This window comes from Oncorhynchus masou, chromosome 31 (assembly GCF_036934945.1).
Source record: "Oncorhynchus masou masou isolate Uvic2021 chromosome 31, UVic_Omas_1.1, whole genome shotgun sequence".
Lineage (NCBI taxonomy): Eukaryota > Metazoa > Chordata > Actinopteri > Salmoniformes > Salmonidae > Oncorhynchus > Oncorhynchus masou.
The window spans coordinates 52,371,266-52,390,735 of NC_088242.1; the positions used below are offsets into that span (position 1 = coordinate 52,371,266).

The 19,470-nt window shown below is 42.5% G+C and overlaps 1 protein-coding gene across 1 annotated transcript in view; it reads right to left on the bottom strand.

Annotated features, from left to right (window-relative positions):
* The window catches only part of LOC135524108 (copine-8-like), a 72,244-nt gene extending 53,194 nt beyond the window's left edge, over nt 1-19,050 (bottom strand). The window contains exon 1 of the mRNA XM_064951313.1: nt 18,955-19,050. Within this exon, the coding sequence (XP_064807385.1) occupies nt 18,955-19,049 (95 nt within the window). The 5' untranslated portion in view covers nt 19,050. The remainder of the gene's footprint in view (nt 1-18,954) is intronic.
* Nucleotides 19,051-19,470: the final 420 nt, after the last annotated feature.

Genomic DNA, 19,470 nt, shown 5'->3' on the forward strand with positions numbered 1-19,470 from the left:
GAAATAAACACACTAGACCAAGTCTCTGGGGAAGACCGCATTCTGTTGTGATCAATGAGGTCAATGGCGTGGGACTAAAACAGACGCAGTGTAAATCAATGGACCTTCGAAAGAGAGACATCTCTGTAGTATCAGCAACAGTGTTTTTGAAAATGAAAGCTATTAATAAAGAGTAGAAAAAACACGTTCCACATTCTAACTAACTTCTGAGTGACTCAAGAATCGTGTCAAGAATTATAGGGCACTGCTCAAGGGGGAAAAAAACATTTTGTAATGGGGGAGCAAGTCGAGAAAGACAGAAACAGAGAGAGAAATAACCTTCAAACAAATGTGAAAGTGATGGAGGTGCCCGCCGTCCTCTCTGTCAAGTAACTAGTCAATGTCACGGAGGAGCTGGTGTGGCCTTAATGAGACCAAATGGCTCTTCTGAAAAGCTCATTAACGTAGTCACTCAGCATGACCCCCCCCGGGGCTGTGGCTCTGGCTCTGTGCCATTCACACAACCTTACAGTCCTGCCACTACACTGTTGCCCTGGAAACCACCCTGTGGGGCTTGGCCTGGGACACTTCGAGGCGATACCCTGGAAACCACTTTAACCCACCCTGTGGGGCTCGGCCCGGGGCCACCTGACCTGAAGGCTACACAATCTTGATCTGCGTCTGTCCAGGTCTTGGTACTATTTAGGCCACTGGAGCCTCTATGCCCTGGGTCTTGAACAATTTAACCTTCTGTGGCCTCTATATTATGTCCTGCAGTGTTGTTAATTATTTGCTACAGCTCTATTAGCTTACAGGCAGGTTCGTAATTCCACCAGGGCTAGGAGGGCTGGGCACCCCCATAACCAATCAGGGCCATAAGAATATAAACATCAATATGGGCTCTCAAAATTGTCAAAGGTATTGACGTTGGGCACCCCTAAGAGACATCCAGCATCCCCCCGAGAGTAAAATATATAATTCTGTACAGAGCTTAATTCACAGTATGCATGTGCTCATAGGAAACAGTGACTCTATTCATTCCTACCCAGGATGACACATCAACCTGCCTCCACTAAGATCTAAAGTCAAGTACCAGCAGGTCGGTGTCCCGGCTCAATACAGCCACATCACAGCCTTTCATATCCTTTCTGCCCAAAGGTCACACATAATACATCTACCTCCCTCCTGCAGCTCAGACCAGGCAGATAATAGCTTCTCAATCTAGGCTTCTGTAATGGAAACTTTCAAAATAAAAAAAAATCTCTTCGTGTGCCACATGCACCTCATTTTTTGAAGGAATTAATTCCGCATTAAATACATATTGTATCTAAACTTTTTCGTGACCAATCCAATTTTTGTGGAGGGGGTGGTTAAAGGAAAAATTAAATATACATTTTACAATTTGGTACAGATAGAGGAAAAGACACAGGAGGACTACGTTTGGATTTGATCCCAATAGCCAGAAGTGGGAGACATACTGTAGGAAGCATTAAACTACAGAAATTCAGCCGTGGCAAAATATTCCATTTGAAAATAGATATTCTTCCGGTTAAAGTAAATGGAAGGTTCTACTGAGGTCGGATTGAATTTGATTTGAGCATTCTGTTAAAGTATCTGCTAATGGTTTTATCGAAGGAAGGAAATACACTGTATCTACCGCTAAATATTTAAAATGGGAAACAATTTGCGATTCCAGAAATCCAACAGGGTCTTGAGAGGCAGTCGGGCTGAATTGATTAGATACATTTTATAACTTCAGATGATGCTGAATTTATCTAATGATCTTCAATGCGTTTGGGAGCGATTGAGATACGTTGTCTAGATATTGGAAAATATTGTCTGCATATAATGAGATGAAATGATCAGTAGATTTGAGAGAATAAATAACTGCAAGAAACTGGTGAATTAATTACAGTGCATTTGGAAAGTATTCAGACCCCTTTCCTTTTCCACTTTGTTACGTTACAGCCTTATTCTAAAATTGATTACATCATTTTTCCCCCTTCAATCTACATTTTACATTTACATTTAAGTAATTTAGCAGACGCTCTTATCCAGAGCGACTTACAACTTCTTGGCTGCCTTTCATTCACTCTGCAGTCCAACTCATCCCAAACCATATCAATTGGGTTGAGGTCAGGTGATTGTGGATACCAGGTCATCTGATGCAGCACTCCATCACTCTCCTCCTTGGTCAAATAGCCCTTACACAGCCTGGAGGTGTGTTGGGTCATTGTCCTGTTGAAATACAAATGAGCGCAAACCAGATGGGATAGAGTATCGCTGCAGAATTCTGTAGTAGCCATGCTGGTTCACTGTGCCTTGAATTCTAAATATGTTGGCTCAACTGGAACACTAGCGCGCGCCAATAGCAAATTAATGGAATCGAACGTTGGTAGAGCCTGTTTGACTGGAGTGATGCTTAGAATTCCATTAAAAATGTATCTCTTTTTATTTTACCACTACAATCGGTTCGTCGGACGAAACTGGAAGAAACAGCTTGTGTAGAAAGTAAACATCGGCACCTCGATGGTGTCAACTGTGCTTATGTCTGCGTAATGAAAAAGTATGGAAAAAATAAAAACTTCTGACTATTTCTGATCTAGCGATCGATGACAAACGAGCTCGCTGCCCAGGCGTACATAATTACAAAGACGAGATTCTCCTGATTAAAATGGTGCCATGTAACAGTTTGCTTCCATCCCTCTCCTCGCCCCTACCTGGGCTCGAACCACGGACCCTCTGCACATATAGACAACAGCCACCCTTGAAGCATCATTACCCATCACTCCACAAAAGCCGTAGCCCTGGCAGAGCAAGGAGAACTACTTCAAGGTCTCAGAGCGAGTGACGTCACCGATTGAAACGCTATTAGCGCGCACCCTGCTAACTAACTAGCAATTTCATACTGTTTACACTTGACAAAAATCGAAATACACACATTGCGAGATATTTGGCCAAATAGACAGACATGCCTATATTTCCCCCATATGAAACAATGGGAAGACCGCAGAGTTCCAATATTATTTTTGGTTGGTTACATTTTGTTGTTTACATTTAAACTATAAAACAATGTGAGCAGGTCTCATTGCCAACAATAGTGAAGCAGGCATTGTGACATTGAACAATATGCTGGTAATAGAACGTTCAGAAGGCAAGTGGTGCCACAGTGCTCAATAGAACTTATAGGAGCTGGCAGGGTGAAAAATGCACAAAAATAAGCAGTTTTTTCGCGATTACTTCAAAACGACGGCAAGCAGCTGGGAAATATGGTAATATTATGAAACTGGGCTCCACGGCGGATGCAATGAACTAGTTTTTATCAGAAAAGAACGTTGTGTCCAGCCTACTATCTACACGGATTTCAGAGCACTCTTGTCTGAGTGTACAAGAGCGCAGAATAATTACTTTACGAGCGCTCAACACCCGTTGAATATGACCGGTGTCAGTAAACATAGGGAAAAAAAGCATAATTAATTTGGTTTCCAGCAGCACATTTACAGTCACCAACGCTCTGGATAACACAAAAACTGCCTTACCAGCTATGCTAGGGCGAGTAAAATGGTCAGAGTGGTCTCATTTGTGTCTGGAAGTAGCTAGCTTTAGAAGAGCGTCTGCCAAATGACTTAAATGTAAATGTAAATGTAATTAGCTTGTGTGCTTGACTGCCGTTCTAAGGCCAGATCGCTCAAATCAACCCTACTCCTCGGCCCGAACGTCCTGTGTGAGCTCCGAGAGAGAATTTACAAACTGACCATTTTTCTCTGAATGGAAACACCACAATATTAATTACATTAATTAAGACAAATTTCTTAAAATCAATCCCATATACTATGTTATTACAAAAAAGGTTTTAAATTCTCTGGTAATGCCAATACGAAATGCTATCAAATGCTTCTCAAAGATGCCTTCTTCTGGTCAAACTAGCAATAACTTGCAGTAACAGAAGAAATGGCTGAGAATTAAATGACGTGCCACAGAATACTGCAGCAGCACGCAAGGTGTGCCGCAGTATGACACAACTTTTAAAGGAGGAACCACTGTAGAGTCCAACAAGCTTTCTCTGCCCTTAACCTTGTTCTGCACACCTCCAAAACAAATGTCATGTGGTTTGGTAAGAAGGGTGCCCCTCTCCCCACAGGTGGAATTACTACCTCTGAGGGTAGTCACCTCATACAACTACTTGGGAGTATGGCTAGACAGTGCACTGTCCTTCTCTCAGCACATATCAAAGCTGCAGGCTAAAGTTAAATCTCGACTTGGTTTCCTCTACCGTAATCGCTCCTCTTTCACCCCAGCTGCCAAACTAACCCTGATTCAGATGACCATCCTACCCATGCTAGATTATGGAGACATAATTTATAGATCAGCAGGTAAGGGCACTCTCGAGAGGCTAGATGTTCTTTACCATTCGGCCATCAGATTTGCCACCAACGCTCCTTATAGGACATATCACTGCACTCTATACTCCTCTGTAAACTGGTTATCTCTGTATACCCATCGCAAGACCCACTGGTTGATGCTTATTTATAAAACCCTCTTAGGCCTCACTCCCCCCTATCTATCGAATGCAGCCCTCATCTTCCACATACACCATCTGTTCTGCCAGTCACATTCTGTTAAAGGTCCCCAAAGCACACACATCCCTGGATCGATCCTCTTTTCAGTTCGCTGCAGCTTGCGACTGGAACGAGCTGCAACAAACACTCAAACTGGACAGTTTTATCTCAATCTCTTTATTCAAAGACTCAATCATGGACACTCGTACTGACAGTTGTGGCTGCTTTGTGTGATGTATTATTGTCTCTACCTTCTTGCCCTTTGCGCTGTTGTCTGTGCCCAATCATGTTTGTACCATGTTTTGTGCTGCTACCATGTTGTGTTGCCACCATGCTGTGTTGTCATGTGTTGCTGCCTTGCTATGTTGTCGTCTCAGGTCTCTCTTTATGTAGTATTGTCTCTTGTAGTGATGTGTGTTTTGTCCTTTATTTAAATTGTATTTATTTATTTTTTTTAATCCCAGCCCCCGTCCCCGCAGGAGGCCTTTTGCCTTTTAGTAGGTAGTCATTGTAAATAATAATTTGTTCTTAACTGACTTGCCTCGTTAAGAGCCAGTGAGCCGGTGAAGTAGGATTCAATCTTTATCCTTTATTGACATTATGGGGTATTGTGTGTCGATCAGTGAGAAAAAAAGTATATATTTAATCCATTTCGAATTCAGGCTGTAACAACAAAATATGGAATAAGTTTTGGGGTATAAATAAGGGTAAAACATACTTTCTGAAGATACTGTATCTACACCTACAAGCTCTCACTGTAAAAATAGAAGTGTATATAGAACATTCATTTTAGGCCAGGGCCGGCGTTTTGGGCAGGTCTTGCGGGGCCTGGCCCGCCCTACCATACCTCCAAGCCCGTCCAAATAAAATATTGAAATATTGATCATTTATTTGATTGAGATGCGTGCCAACAGAAAGACACATCAATCTCAGTTAAAGCATCCGAGCGAGTGAAACAGCGCCCCTCTGTCTCCGTATGTGTAGCCCATGTATCTGATGCTGTCTGGACCGAAAGAGTATGGCATGTCATACTATTTCTGGCCAGACAACATCAGATACACGGGCTACATATAGAGGGGAGCCGTTTCGCTTGCTCGGATGCTTTCTCACATGATATAGTTTCAGCAGAGAGGAAGAGGCGAAGCGAGAGGGCTCACTTTTGCCAAAATCTGTCCAGTATAAGCTCAATGCCTTTCTATGGGGATAATATGCAGACCTATGCTTGTCGCCTGCCTTCCTGCTTTTGGGACAAAGACTCCCATTGTCAGGGCGGAGACATGAGCATCTCGTCATTATATACAGAGCTCTGGTTTCAAACTCTTGAGAATTGGAAAGGAAAGTTGGTGGGTGCAACGTACTGTTAGGATGCTGGATTGCCCTAAAGTAAATTGATTTCATTAAAAATTCTTTACCAGGGAGCATGACTTAGCCACAGAGGATCATTCTTAATAAAACATTTTTGCTGTGGAATGTTTCAAATCAAAGTGTACTTGTCACGTGCGCCGAATACAACAGGTATTAGGTGAACAATAAGTAAGTAAAGAAATAAAAAAAACAGTAAAAAGACAGTGAAAAATCGTAATCGTGTTCGGGAAGCCTGCGATTTGGGGTATTGTGATTAGCAAAAGGTTTATCTAACTTAGTTGCAGCTGTCAGTGAAAAGTGTCTCAAATATGTGTGAAGATAACTGTAATATTTGTGTTGTGGAGAAAATGACAGGGCAGGAGACAGGAGTACATGCAACATTTGAAATTATTCTGAAATGTTATTGTAGTATCTGTGATCTATATCTGTTACTATGCTGTTACTAAGCAGTGATGTATTACTGCATTGTCACGTTACCACACCTAATATGATATGCTGAAGAGCACGAGAGGTTTTGACTGTACGGGCTTTGTGCATGGGGGCATTGTCACGCTGAAACAGGAAAAGGCCTTCCCCAAACTGTTGCCACAAAGATGGAAGAACAGAAACGTCCATTACGTTTTGTTTATTCCATGTTTCCTTTATTTACAGTTGAAGTCGGAAGTTTACATACACCTTAGCCAAATACATTTAAACTCAGTTATTCACAATTCCTGATATTTAATCCTAGTAAACATTCCCTGTCTTAGGTCAGTTAGGATCACCACTTTATTTTAAGAATGTGAAATGTCAGAATAATAGTTGAGAGAAATATTGATTTCGTTATTCTTCAATCACATTCCCAGTGGGTCAGAAGTTTATATACACTCAAATAGTATTCGGTGGCATTGCCTTTAAATTGTTTAACTTGGGTCAAACGTTTTGAGTAGCCTTCCACAAGCTTCCCACAATAAGTTGAGTGAATTTTGGCCCATTCTACTTGACAGAGCTGGTGTAACTGAGTCAGGTTTGTTGGCCTCCTTGCTCGCATACGCTTTTTCAGTTCTGCCCAGAAATGTTCCAAAGGATCGAGATCAGGGCTTTGTGATGGCCACTCCAATACCTTGACGTTGTTGTCCTTGAGCCATTTTGCCACAACTTTGGAAGTATGCTTGGGGTCATTGTCCATTTGGAAAGACCCATTTGCAACCAAGCTTTAACTTCCTGACTGATGTCTGAGATGTCGCTTCAAAATATCCACATCATTTTCCTCCTTATAATGCAATCTATTTTGTGAAGTGCACCAGTCCCTCCTGCAGCAAAGCACACCCACAACATGATGCTACCACCCCCGTGCTTCACGGTTGGGAGGTTATTCTTCGGCTTGCAAGCCTCCCCCTTTTTCCTCCAAACATAACAATGGTCATTATGGCCCAACAGTTCTATTTTTGTTTCATCAGACCAGAGGACATTTCTCCAAAAAATACAATCTTTGTCCCCATGTGCAGTTGCAAAGCGTAGTCTGGTTTTTTTATGGCGGTTTTGGAGCAGAGGCTTCTTCCTTGCTGAGCGGCCTTTCAGATTATGTCGATATAGATTATGTCGACTTGTTTTACTGTGGATATACAGTCGTGGCTGTAAAAAAGTTTTGAGAATGACACAAATAATCATTTTCACAAAGTCTGCTGCATCAGTTTATTTGATGGCAATTTGCATATACTCCTGAATGTTATGAAGAGTGATCAGATGAATTGCAATTATTTGCAAAGTCCCCCATTGCCATGCAAATTAACTGAATCACCCTGAAATGTTTCCACTGCATTTCAGCCCTGCCACAAAAGAACCAGCTGACATCATGTCAGTGATTCTCTCGTTAACACAGGTGTGAGTGTCGACGAGGACAAGGCTGGAGATCACTCTGTCATGCTGATTGAGTTCGAATAACAGACTGGAAGCTTCAAAAGGAGGGTGGTGCTTGGAATCATTGTTCTTCCTCTGTCAATCATGGTTACCTGCAAGGATACATGTGCCATCATCATTGCTTTGCACAAAAAGGGCTTCACAGGCAAGGATATTGCTGCCAGTAAGATTGCATCTAAATCAACCATTTATCAGATCATCAAGAACTTCAAGGAGAGCGGTTCAATTGTTGTGAAGAAGGCTTCATGGTGCCCAAGAAAGTCTAGCCAGGACCGTCTCCTTGATTCAGCTGCGGGATCAGGGAACCACCAGTACAGAGCTTGCTCAGGAATGGCAGCAGGCAGGTGTGAGTGCATCTGCACGCACAGTGAGGCAAAGACTTTAGGAGGATGGCCTGGTGTCAAGGAGGGCAGCAAAGAAGCCACTTCTCTCCAGGAAAAACATCAGGGACAGACTGATATTCTGCAAAAGATACAGGGATTGGACTGCTGAGGACCGGGGTAAAGTCATTTTCTCTGATGAATACCCTTTCCGATTGTTTGGGGCATCTGGAAAAAAGCTTGTCCGGAGATAACAAGGTGAGCGCTACCATCAGTCCTGTGTCATGCCAACAGTAAAGCATCCTGAGACCATTCATGTGTGGGGTTGCTTCTCAGCCAAGGGAGTGAGCTCACTCACAATTTTGCCTAAGAACACAGCCATGAATAAAGAATGGTACCAACACATCCTCCGAGAGCAACTTCTCCCAACCATCCAGGAACAGTTTGGTGACGAACAATGCCTTTCCCAGCATGATGGAGCACCTTGCCATAAGGCAAAAGTGATATCTAAGTGGCTCGGGGAACAAACATCGATATTTTGGGTCCATGGCCAGGAAACTCCCCAGACCTTAATCCCATTGAGAACTTGTGGTCCATCCTCAAGAGGCGGGTGGACAAACAAAAACCCACAAATTCTGACAAACTCCAAGCATTGATTATGCAATAATTGGCTGCCATCAGTCAGGATATGGCACAGAAGTTAATTGACAGGTTGCCAGAGCGGATTGCAGAGGTCTTGAAAAAGAAGGGTCAAAACTGCAAATATTGACTCTTTGCATCAACTTCATGTAATTGTCAATAAAAGCCTTTGACACTTATGTAATGCTTGTAATTATACTTCAGTATTCCATAGTAACATCTGACAAAAATATCTAAAGACACTGAAGCAGCAAACTTTGTGAAAATTAATATTTGTGTCATTCTCAAAACATTTGGCCACGACTGTAGGTACTTTCTACCTGTTTCCTCCAGCATCTTCACAAGGTCCATTGCTGTTGTTCTGGGATCGATTTGCACTTTTCGCACCAAAGTGCATTCATCTCTAGGAGACAGAAAGCATCTCCTTCCTGAGTGGTACGAAGGCTGTGTGGTCCCATGGTGTTTATACTTGCGTGCTATTGATTGTACAGATGAACGTGGTACCTTCAGGCGTTTGGAAATTGCTCCCAAGGATGAACCAGACTTGTGGAGGTCTACATTTTTTTCTGAGATCTTGCCTGATTTCTTCTGATTTTCCCATGATGTCAAACAAAGAGGCACTGAGTTTGAAGGTCGGCCTTGAAATACATCCACAGGTACACCTCCAATTGAGATCAGAATCTTCTAAAGCTATTCTGGAATTTTCAAGCTGTTTAAAGGCACAGTCAACTTAGTATATGTAAACTTCTGACCCACTGGAATTGTGACACAGTGAATTATAAGTGAAATCATCTGTCGGTAAATACTTGTTGAAAAATTACTTGTGTCATGCAAACTAAATGTCCTAACCGACTTGCCAAAACTATAATTTGTTCACAAAAAAATTGTGGAGTGGTTGAAAAACGAGTTTCAAATGACTCCAACCTAAGTGTATGTAAACTTCTGACTTCAACTGCAACTTGGCAAGTCTAGTGTGTCATTGTATGCTGTAGTGTTAAGATTTTCCTTCACTGGAACTAAGTGGCCTAGCCCAAACCATGAAAAACAGCCCCAGACCATTACTCCTCCTCCACCAAACTTTACATTTGGCACTATGCATTGGGGCAGGTAGCATTCTCCTGGCATCCGCCAAACCCAGATTACTCCATCGGACTGCCAGATGGTGAAGTGTGATTCATCATTCCAGAGAACGGGTTTCCACTGCTCGAGTCCAATGGCGGCATACTTTAAACCACTCCAGCCGACGCTTGGCATTGTACATCTTAGGCTTGTGTGCGGCTGCTCGGCCATGGAAACCCATTTCATGAAGCTCCCGATGAGCAGTTCTTATGCTGACGTTGCTTCGAGGCAGTGTGGAACTGAGTGTTGCAACCGAGAACAGACAATTTTTACACACTCAGCGGTCCCGTTCTATGAGCTTGTGTGGCCTACCACTTTGTGACTGAGCAGTTGTTGCTCCTAGTCATTTCCACTTCACAATAAGAGCACTTAGAGTTGACCGGGGCAGCTCTAGCAGGGCAGAAATGTGATGAACTGACATGTTGGAAAGGTTGCATTCTATGACAGTGCCATGATGAAAGTCACCATGTTCTTCAGTAAGGCCATTTTACTGCCAATGTTTGTCTATGGAGATTGCATGGCTGTGTACTCGATTGTAAGCACCTGTCAGCAAAGGGTTTGGCTGAAATAGCCAAATCCAGTAATTTGAATGGGTGTCCACATACTCTTGTATATACAGTGCATTTGGAAAGTATTCAGACCACCTGACCTTTTCCACATTTTGTTAAATTAAAGCCTTATTCTCAAATGGATTAAATATTTTTCCCCCCTCATCAATCTATACACAATACCCCATAATGACAAAGAAACTACAGGTCTCTGGACATTTTTGCTAATTCATTAAAAATAATAAACTGAAATATTACATTTACATAAGTATTCAGACTCTTTACTCAGTACTTTGTTGAAGTACCTTTGGCAGCGATTATACCCTCAAGACTTCTTGGGTATGACACTACAAGCTTGGCACAACTGTATTTGAGAGTTTCTCCCATTCTTCTCTGCAGATCCTCTCAAGCTCTGTCAAGTTTAATGGGGAGCGTTTTTCAGGCCTCTCCGGAGATGTTCGATCGGGTTCAAGTCCGGGCTCTGGCTTGGCCACTCAGGGATATTCAGAGACTTGTCCCGAAACGTAGAAGTGGCTATCTTGGCTGTATGCTTAGGGTCGTTGTTCTGTTGGAAGGTGAACCTTCACCCCAGTCTGAGTTCCTGAGCGCTCTGGAGCAGGTTTTCATCAAGTATCTCTCTGTACTTTGCTCCATTCATCTTTCACTCGATCCTGACTAGTCTCCCAGACCCTGCCGCTCAAAAACATCCCCACCACCATGCTTCACCGTAGGGATGGTACTAGGATTCCTCCAGATGTGACGCTTGGCATTCAGGCCCAAGAGTTCAATCTTGGTTTCATCAGACCAGAAAATCTTGTTTCTCATGCTCTGAGAGTCCTTTCGGTGCCTTTAGTCAAATTCAAGCAGAATGTCATGTGCCTTTTACAGAGGTTCTCTCATCTCCGCACTGTCAAATTGACCATCGGATTCTTGGTCATCTCCCTAACCAAGCCCCCCCCCCTCCCCCCGACAGATTTTCACATGAATATTCTAAAATCTACGTATAAAACAATATGAGCATTTCATGGTTTTGGCACCAGACAACGTGACCGAGAATACATTTACAGGACATTAATATGCATTCAGATCTGACTTGGTACAGCCAGCACTATCAAACTAGGGATATTGGCAAAATGAGCAGCATTTACATGTCCTGAAAAACAGCCTATAACAAATGACAAAAAACATAGTCCTTGTGTTTTAATGTGTAGCATATGCTAAACTTCATAGCCTATATCTTTTATTGTTTTTTATGCTACTTTCCTAAAACAATGATTGTCCACCTCGCGGCTCAACTGTGGGAGATTTGAGCACTAAATGCATCAGGGCATTGCATGTATAGGCCTTTAGGCTCAGGTATCTACTGTATGATATTAGAGAAGCTTAGGCCTATCCCAAGAGAAAGAAATGCATGTCACCAGCATATCTCAACGTCAGATAGCTACTGCATCTGCTATACAGATGTAGACCTGCAGAAGGAGGTTCATTTGTTCATGTTCAATCACAGTATTTTGTATAAAGATGAGCATAATATTGCTGGATTATAAAGCGTAACTCTGGTAGGCCTTAAAGCATCCTGCCTCGCCTCAAGTTCAACTGTTGGGAGTCAGTTTGAGTGCTGGTGCGCACGGCCTTCATATCACAGGCTTGCAGTAGCTAAAGGTTAATAATAGCCACACCAAACCTTCACAAAAGCTTCTAAACTTTATTAAGGTAATATCAAAAGTAAACCAAACAATTGTTTATAGGGACTATAAGTGCAGGCTATTATATTGTGACAAACACAGCATTACAAACTGTGAAGGACCTAGGCGTTACTCTGGACCATGATCTCTCTTTTGACGAACATATCAAGAATGTTTCAAGGACAGCTTTTTTGCATCTACGTAACATTGCAACAATCAGAAATGTTCTGTCAAAAATTTTAAAAAAATGAATCCATGCTTTTGTCACTTCTAGGTTAGACTACTGCAATGCTCTACTTTCCGGATACCCAGATAAAGCACTAAATAAACTTCAATTAGTGCTAAATACGGCTGCTAGAATCCTGACTAGAACCAAAACATTTGATCATATTACTCCAGTGCTAGCCTCCCTACACTGGCTTCCTGTTAAGGCAAGGGCTGATTTCAAGGTTTTACTGCTAACCTACAAAGCATTACATTAGCTTGCTTCTACCTATCTTTCCAATTTGATCCTGCCCTACATACCTATACATATGCTACGGTCACAAGATGCAGGCCTCCTAATTGGCCCTACAATTTCTAAGCAAACAGCTGAAGGCAGGGCTTTCTCCTATAGACCTCCATTTTTATGGAATGGTCTGCCTACCCATGTGAGAGACGCAGACTCGGTCTCAACCTTTAAGTCTTTATTGAAGACACATCTCTTCAGTAGATCCTATGATTGAGTGTAGTCTCGCCCAGGAGTGTGAAGGTGAACGGAAAGGAACTGGAGCAACGAATAGCCATTGCTGTCTCTGCCTGGCCGGTTCCCCTCTTTCCACTGGAATTCTCTGCCTCTAACCCTATTACAGGGGCTGAGTCACTGGCTTACTGGTGCTCTTCCATGCCGTCCCTAGGAGGGGTGAGTCACTTGAGTGGTTGAGTCACTGACGTGGTCTTCCTGTCTGGGTTGGCGCCCCCCCCCCCCTTGGGTTGTGCCGTGGCAGAGATCTTTGTGGGCTATACCCGGCCTTGTCTCAGGACGGTAAGTTGGTGGTTGAAAATATCCCTCTAGTGGTGCGGGGGCTGTGCTTTGGCAAAGTGGGTGGGGTTATATCCTGCCTGTTTGGCCCTGTCCGGGGGTATCATCGGATGGCGCCACAGTGTCTCCTGACCCCTCCTGTCTGACCCCTCCAGCCTTATGCTGCAGTAGTTTATGTGTCGGGGGGCTAGGATCAGTTTGTTATATCTGGAGTACTTCTCCTGTCTTATCCGGTGTCCTGTGTGAATTTAAGTATGCTCTCTCTAATTCTCTCTCTCTCTCTCTTTCTTTCTTTCTTTCTTTCTCTCTCTCAGAGGACCTGAGCCCTAGGACCATGCCTCAGGACTACCTGGCATGATGAATCCTTGCTGTCCCCAGTCCACCTGGCCGTGCTGCTGCTCCAGTTTCAACTGTTCTGCCTGCGGCTATGGAACCCTGACCTGTTCACTGGACATGCTACCTGTCCCAGACTTGCTGTTTTCAACTCTCTAGAGACAGGACGGGTAGAGATGCTCTCAATGATCGGCTATGAAAAGCTAACTGACATTTACTCCTGAGGTGCTGACCTGTTGCACCCTCGACAACTACTGTGATTATTATTATTTGACCATGCTGGTCATTTAGGAATATTTGAACATCTTGGCCATGTTCTGTTATAATCTCCACCCGGCACAGCCAGAAGAGGACTGGTCACCCCTCATAGCCTGGTTCCTCTCTAGGTTTCTTCCTTGGTTTTGGCCTTTCTGGGGAGTTTTTCCTAACCACCGTGCTTCTACACCTGCATTACTTGCTGTTTGGGGTTTTAGGCTGAGTTTCTGTACAGCACTTTGAGATATCAGCTGATGTACGAAGGGCTATATAAATCAATTTGATTTGAGATCCTTTGTTCATGACAGAAAATGATTTCACAACCCCATTCCTTTTTCCACACAACTTCATCTAAGGATGTAGAGTGGATGTCTTGAAAACAGCATATGCTATATTCCTTTTCTTTTAACCATGTAAAGACTGATCGTTTTTTATAATCTGCCAAACTGTTACAATTATAACTAGCTATACTTAGTTCACCCCTTACCATAACTAGATACTATTCTCAGGCTAAAGTGACCATAATTATTGCTTGTAAAGTTATTGCCATCAGAGGTATTATGAAGGTCAAAACTAGAGCTTTCAAATGTCTGATATTAAGAATTCAAGAAATAGGTTCTAGCAATATTTGTTTTATTCCCTTGCCTGTTTGCCTGTGAGCCAATGCCACAGATGTTAGAAAGTTGAGACAAATGATGTGTGTAACAAATCTGAGTATGTTGATGTGTTTGATATTGGATATGATATGAGTGTGTACGATGTCTGTATAAGAGTAAGATTATAATGTGTGATGTCCAAATAAATAATAACTCTGCAAATTTGCATGTTTGAGTGTCTGCGTGTGTAACATGTAGTGCATATAGACTTAATATTCATAATTGTAATCCATATCGTATCACCATCATAGTCACATCATAATTACCTTTAACATAATTGAAAAACACATCCCAGCATTTCCATAGCAATTGACGTTTCACATGATCATGAAAGAGACCTTGCATTACTCTAGAGACGGCTTCACTACAGTACAAATGTAAATCCGTACAATATGTTATTATTCCCCAATGCCCCTATTCTGATATCTTCCCCTTGCTTGTTGTAAACATGTATAAACTTGTAGACAAATACATAAAAAAAGATAGACAAACAATAAACACATTCCATTATAAAACAGTTCTCGACAATAAGAGAGGGAGAGAAGAGAAAAGAGAGAAAGTGAGAGAAGAGAGCGGAATCAGGTGTGTGTGTATGTATAAGTCTGTATGTGTAAGCAACCATGTAGTTGAGGACGTGTGTGTTCATATCCACTTCATAATGTTCAGATATTTTAAACAGTTCCCATACCTTCTTTTTCTCGTAACCTGAAGTCCCTATAGAATTTAGTACAGCCACAGTATTATGGAGCTGTCTATCTATAAAGAGTTTGTCCACAATGATAAAGGCACGCCTACCATCCATCCTTTGTTGTCTTTGTACCGGATACTTTCTCTTACAAGGTTCATCTCCTTCGGAAATTGGTAATTGAGACCGAATATGGTCCCTTTAAGCTCCCTTCCTCTGCTTTTGATCAGCTCCTTTTGTTGGTAGTGTTCGAATTTTGCGATGATCGGTCGGAGACCCTTGGTCTTGTCGTTCCGAGCTCCAAGTCTGTGTACCCGGTGGAAAGCCACCTTGTTTAGTCTCTATAGGAAGTTTCAATGTGGATTTCATGAATTCTCTGATCGCGTCCTCCAGATTATTGGATGCGTCCTTAGGAATACCAGAAAAAAAAATGATTTTCATGCATGCTACGATTTTGTATGTCTAGTAGAGTGTACTTCATCACCCTGTTTCCCTGAGTTGACAATCCATGTTGGGATCGTGTATTTTTACCTTGGCTGTGAGTGTCTTGTTTTCTCTTTGGAGCTTGAGAATTTCACTCTGGCTGAACTCCAAACTCAGCCTCAGCCCTGCTACCTTCTCACACAACTTTTCCATTGTTGCATGGATTCCAGCCAGAGCACTATACACGACCTCAATGGTAAGTAAATCGTCCGTGTCTGTAGATGAATCTGTTTCTTTTTTTGAGTCGAGTTAAAGTTATTTTGTGAAGTGGTCGTATCTTTCCACGAAGCAGTATGTTGTTCCTCCATAGCGTAAAGCTGTTGGTACTCGTCGATTTCCCTCAGGATCTGCCTGGTATTCAGATTAGCTCTATACTGCAACCAGTTGTTTTATGAAAAGATAACAATGACTCTTTCCCACGACGACGACAGGTGTCTGTAGTACTCGCGGAATCCACGCAACAACAAAAAAGGAACAGAAACTTGCAGTCCCAGCCGTAAAGGCTAACCGCGTTGTGGAATCCTTGGTAACAAAACTTCAGTTCAGATTAAAATCGATTTAATGAGAAAGTTTTAAAGTAAATAACAAACGGAATGTAGAGAGTACAGTGTCCTGTTGCGCTTTCTGATGACGTCTCTCTCTCTCGTAACGTAACGTCAAATCAAATCCCAAGGGAGATCCTTGTGCATTTTCCCATCAGAGTTGTGTTTCCATCAAATTGACTCGTTGCAGATAAATGTTTGTGTGTAAATGCGTGTTGAAAATAATTTTAGGTTAAATTCATGTGTACCGAATAAAAAACAGAAATTAAATGGGTTTCCATCGCATTTTCAACTCTAGGCCTACCGATGTTTTTTCTCACAAATAAATGTTGCATTTATATAGCGAATGTGTCCACTCTGGTATTGGCACGGGTGCTATAGACAACAGCTTGCAGATACATATCTGATTACTACGGACAAAAGTGAGATTATTTGTATTTGTCGAATGCCAGCCAAGCATCGATCATCATGTCACAAGAATATGACCCTCCATATTATTTGAAAGAAGCATAACGCTCATCACTGTGTACTTTCGTCACTCTGTGAAGTCATCATCATTTATTTAATCTGTTGCCTAATAAACTGCATGCAACTCCGTGATGGCGTGACATTTTTTATCCAACGTGTACTGTAGGCTACTGTACTGCATGAAAAGGTTGGATGGAAACCTGGTTAATGTCAAGCCATTTTGAGGATGCTGGAATTATATTTTGGATGAACGCGCGCATGCCTACAGGAGACTTTTGAAGTAGCCTAATCAGATTAAAACATTGTGACTGGTTGTGTTTATGCAAGTAAACACAGGTAATACATTTTAAAAGTTAAATGATAAATATTTAGGCTATATTGAAGCATTAGGTTCTAGGTGAGCGAGGAATAGCCACTCAGATTGGAGAGGAGGCAGAGTGCGTGTTAAGGTTTCCTGAATGGCCCTGCCCGGAGGGAGCGTATGTGGCGACATTATTATAGGACGACTTTGATGAATGATGATCTGAAACAGACAGCGCATTCTGTATCAGAGGTTTTAAATATATATTTAAAAAAATACAGCCAGACTGGCCTGTTACTGTGCCTTTCTAGACCGTATAAACTGTTGAGAGTGGACCCACAACGGATCCAATTCGAATTAAACATTCAAATCACAGGGCTTTTGCGCCGTCATTCAAATTACATTTTCACTGCAGCCTAGAGTAGAATTTTGTACTCAATTGAAAACAATAATGCAATTATGAATTCTATAGTCTAGGTAGGATAACTGTATTGTCCCGAAACAAGATCAATAGCGGAGCTTTCCGAGCCGTGTGTTTCATGTCTTCACTGTTCTTTCATGCCCAATGATGCACCTGGCCTGTCCATTGCCTATCATCTATTCCCATTTGTTCTTGTCAATTCATATTGAAAATTGATGCAGCTTTGAATGCCTTTATTTGTAGTATGATTGCTAGTTAACCTGTTGCAAATCTGGACAAACGATCCAACTACCACTATTGTCACTATGAATGGTGGATAGAGGAGAGAATCTACAGCTCGACTGAAAGACTTTAAAGACTTGTGGTGTAGTTAAGCAATAGGGCACGAGGGTGTGTGGCATAGGGCTGTTCTTTTGCACGACGCATGGCGGAGTGCCTGGACACAGCCCTTAGTCGTAAACCCCATAGGTGCCTTATTGCTATTATAATCTGGTTACTAACCTAATTAGAGCAGTAAAAAAATAAATATGTTGTCATACCCGTGGTGTACGGTCTGATATACCACGGCTGTCAGCCAATCCGCATTGGCTGACCACCCAGTTTATAATAAAAGTTAGCACATGGAAAAGCGTAGTGCACAAGGGAAGTACCAAAACACCTTGATATAGGGGAGGCGCATGCAAGCAGATGAGGAAATTTGGCTAGGATGGAAGAAATGATATAGCCTAGTAAAACCTGCAAAATAATGTTAACCAGGAAAACGCACGAACATCCACTGTGCCCAATAAAATTAAATAAAACACACAACCCTACCCAAATTAAAAGAAAAGATTGACAACTCTCCCCTCCAGTAAATTGCGATCTGCCTCTTAATCAAAGAAGCTGTAATTGCGGTTATCGGAGATTGAGCATCATTGACGCAGACAGTGACTGAATCGGAATTCCAACCTTCATCACCACAATCTCAGGTGTGCACCGACACCGCACTGAGCGACTCCATGTCTCTCCTTCTCTGTGTGTGTTAAATGATCTCCACAGTGAGTGTTGTGACTGACTGAGACCGACCAGTCGCGGGAGCATCAGCTCTCTCTGGTAGAAGGAACTCCGCGGAGACCCCAGTCTTACAGAGGCGCGTGGCTCTTACACAACACGGGAGCCCGAGCCAGCCAGCTGCTGCTCGCTACTATAGTTGTATCAAGTCACATTTAATCTAAGATGATAAAGCATTCATCAATTCTCTCAGCAGCATCCATTTTTTCTGGACGGCGGTTTGTTTAGTTAATTAAGTGGAGCCGAGCCCAAAAGGGAGCGTGAGCTGTCATGTTAGGAAACACTAATAGCACGCACATTGTTCCACCGTCATAAACTTCATTTAAACATCCCTCAGATGTAGACTAACCGTGATTGATAAGCTAAAGCAATGGACCATCATGATAATGGTAATATTTAATTCAATCAAAATGTATAGATTAAATGCTATTTTTATAGCCTAATGGGCTATGTCTGTTTTCTGGCCAAATCCCAAAAATAAAGAATTAATGCGAGAATGCTTGACTAAATTCGGACTAAACAATTTATATTTAGCAGTTCACCAAACATATCCACCGTTCTCCACAATCTTAGCCTATACCAGAAGCATTCTGTCACTCAATTGACATCAGTGCCCCTCTACTCACCTACATGACACCGTGAGCTCAACTCTGGTGGCGGGAATGGCAGCGGTGAATGGGTCAAAGTCTCCAATACACGCCATATTCATGAAGCTACTCATCGTCGAAATCTCCCGTTAAACGGGCCTTCTTCGGTCGCGTGAAAGAAAGAAACCGTTAAAAACGGTGCGCTGCTTAGGGTCGCTGTTGCATGAGGCTTCGGGAGGCGTGTCGCTCAGCCAGCTGCAAGAGGAGCGTCGCCCATAACAGCCCAGCGTCAAGTGTAACCGTTGAAAGATTCAGCTCTTGCTAGTATGCAGAGTTGAGAGCGAGGTATAGACCCAGGCTAATATGGGTGATAGTGCTGAGGGCGCGACGCCCTGGAGGAGTGCATACGAGACATGTGCAGATCTCAGCTTTGGGAAATGTTACACAATTACAAAAATAAAGAACCAAACACGATAACACATTATAGTTTAAGGCCTAGTCTGTGCTGATGCTTTTAGGGAACCATTGCAATTAGCAAATGCTTTATTGCATACA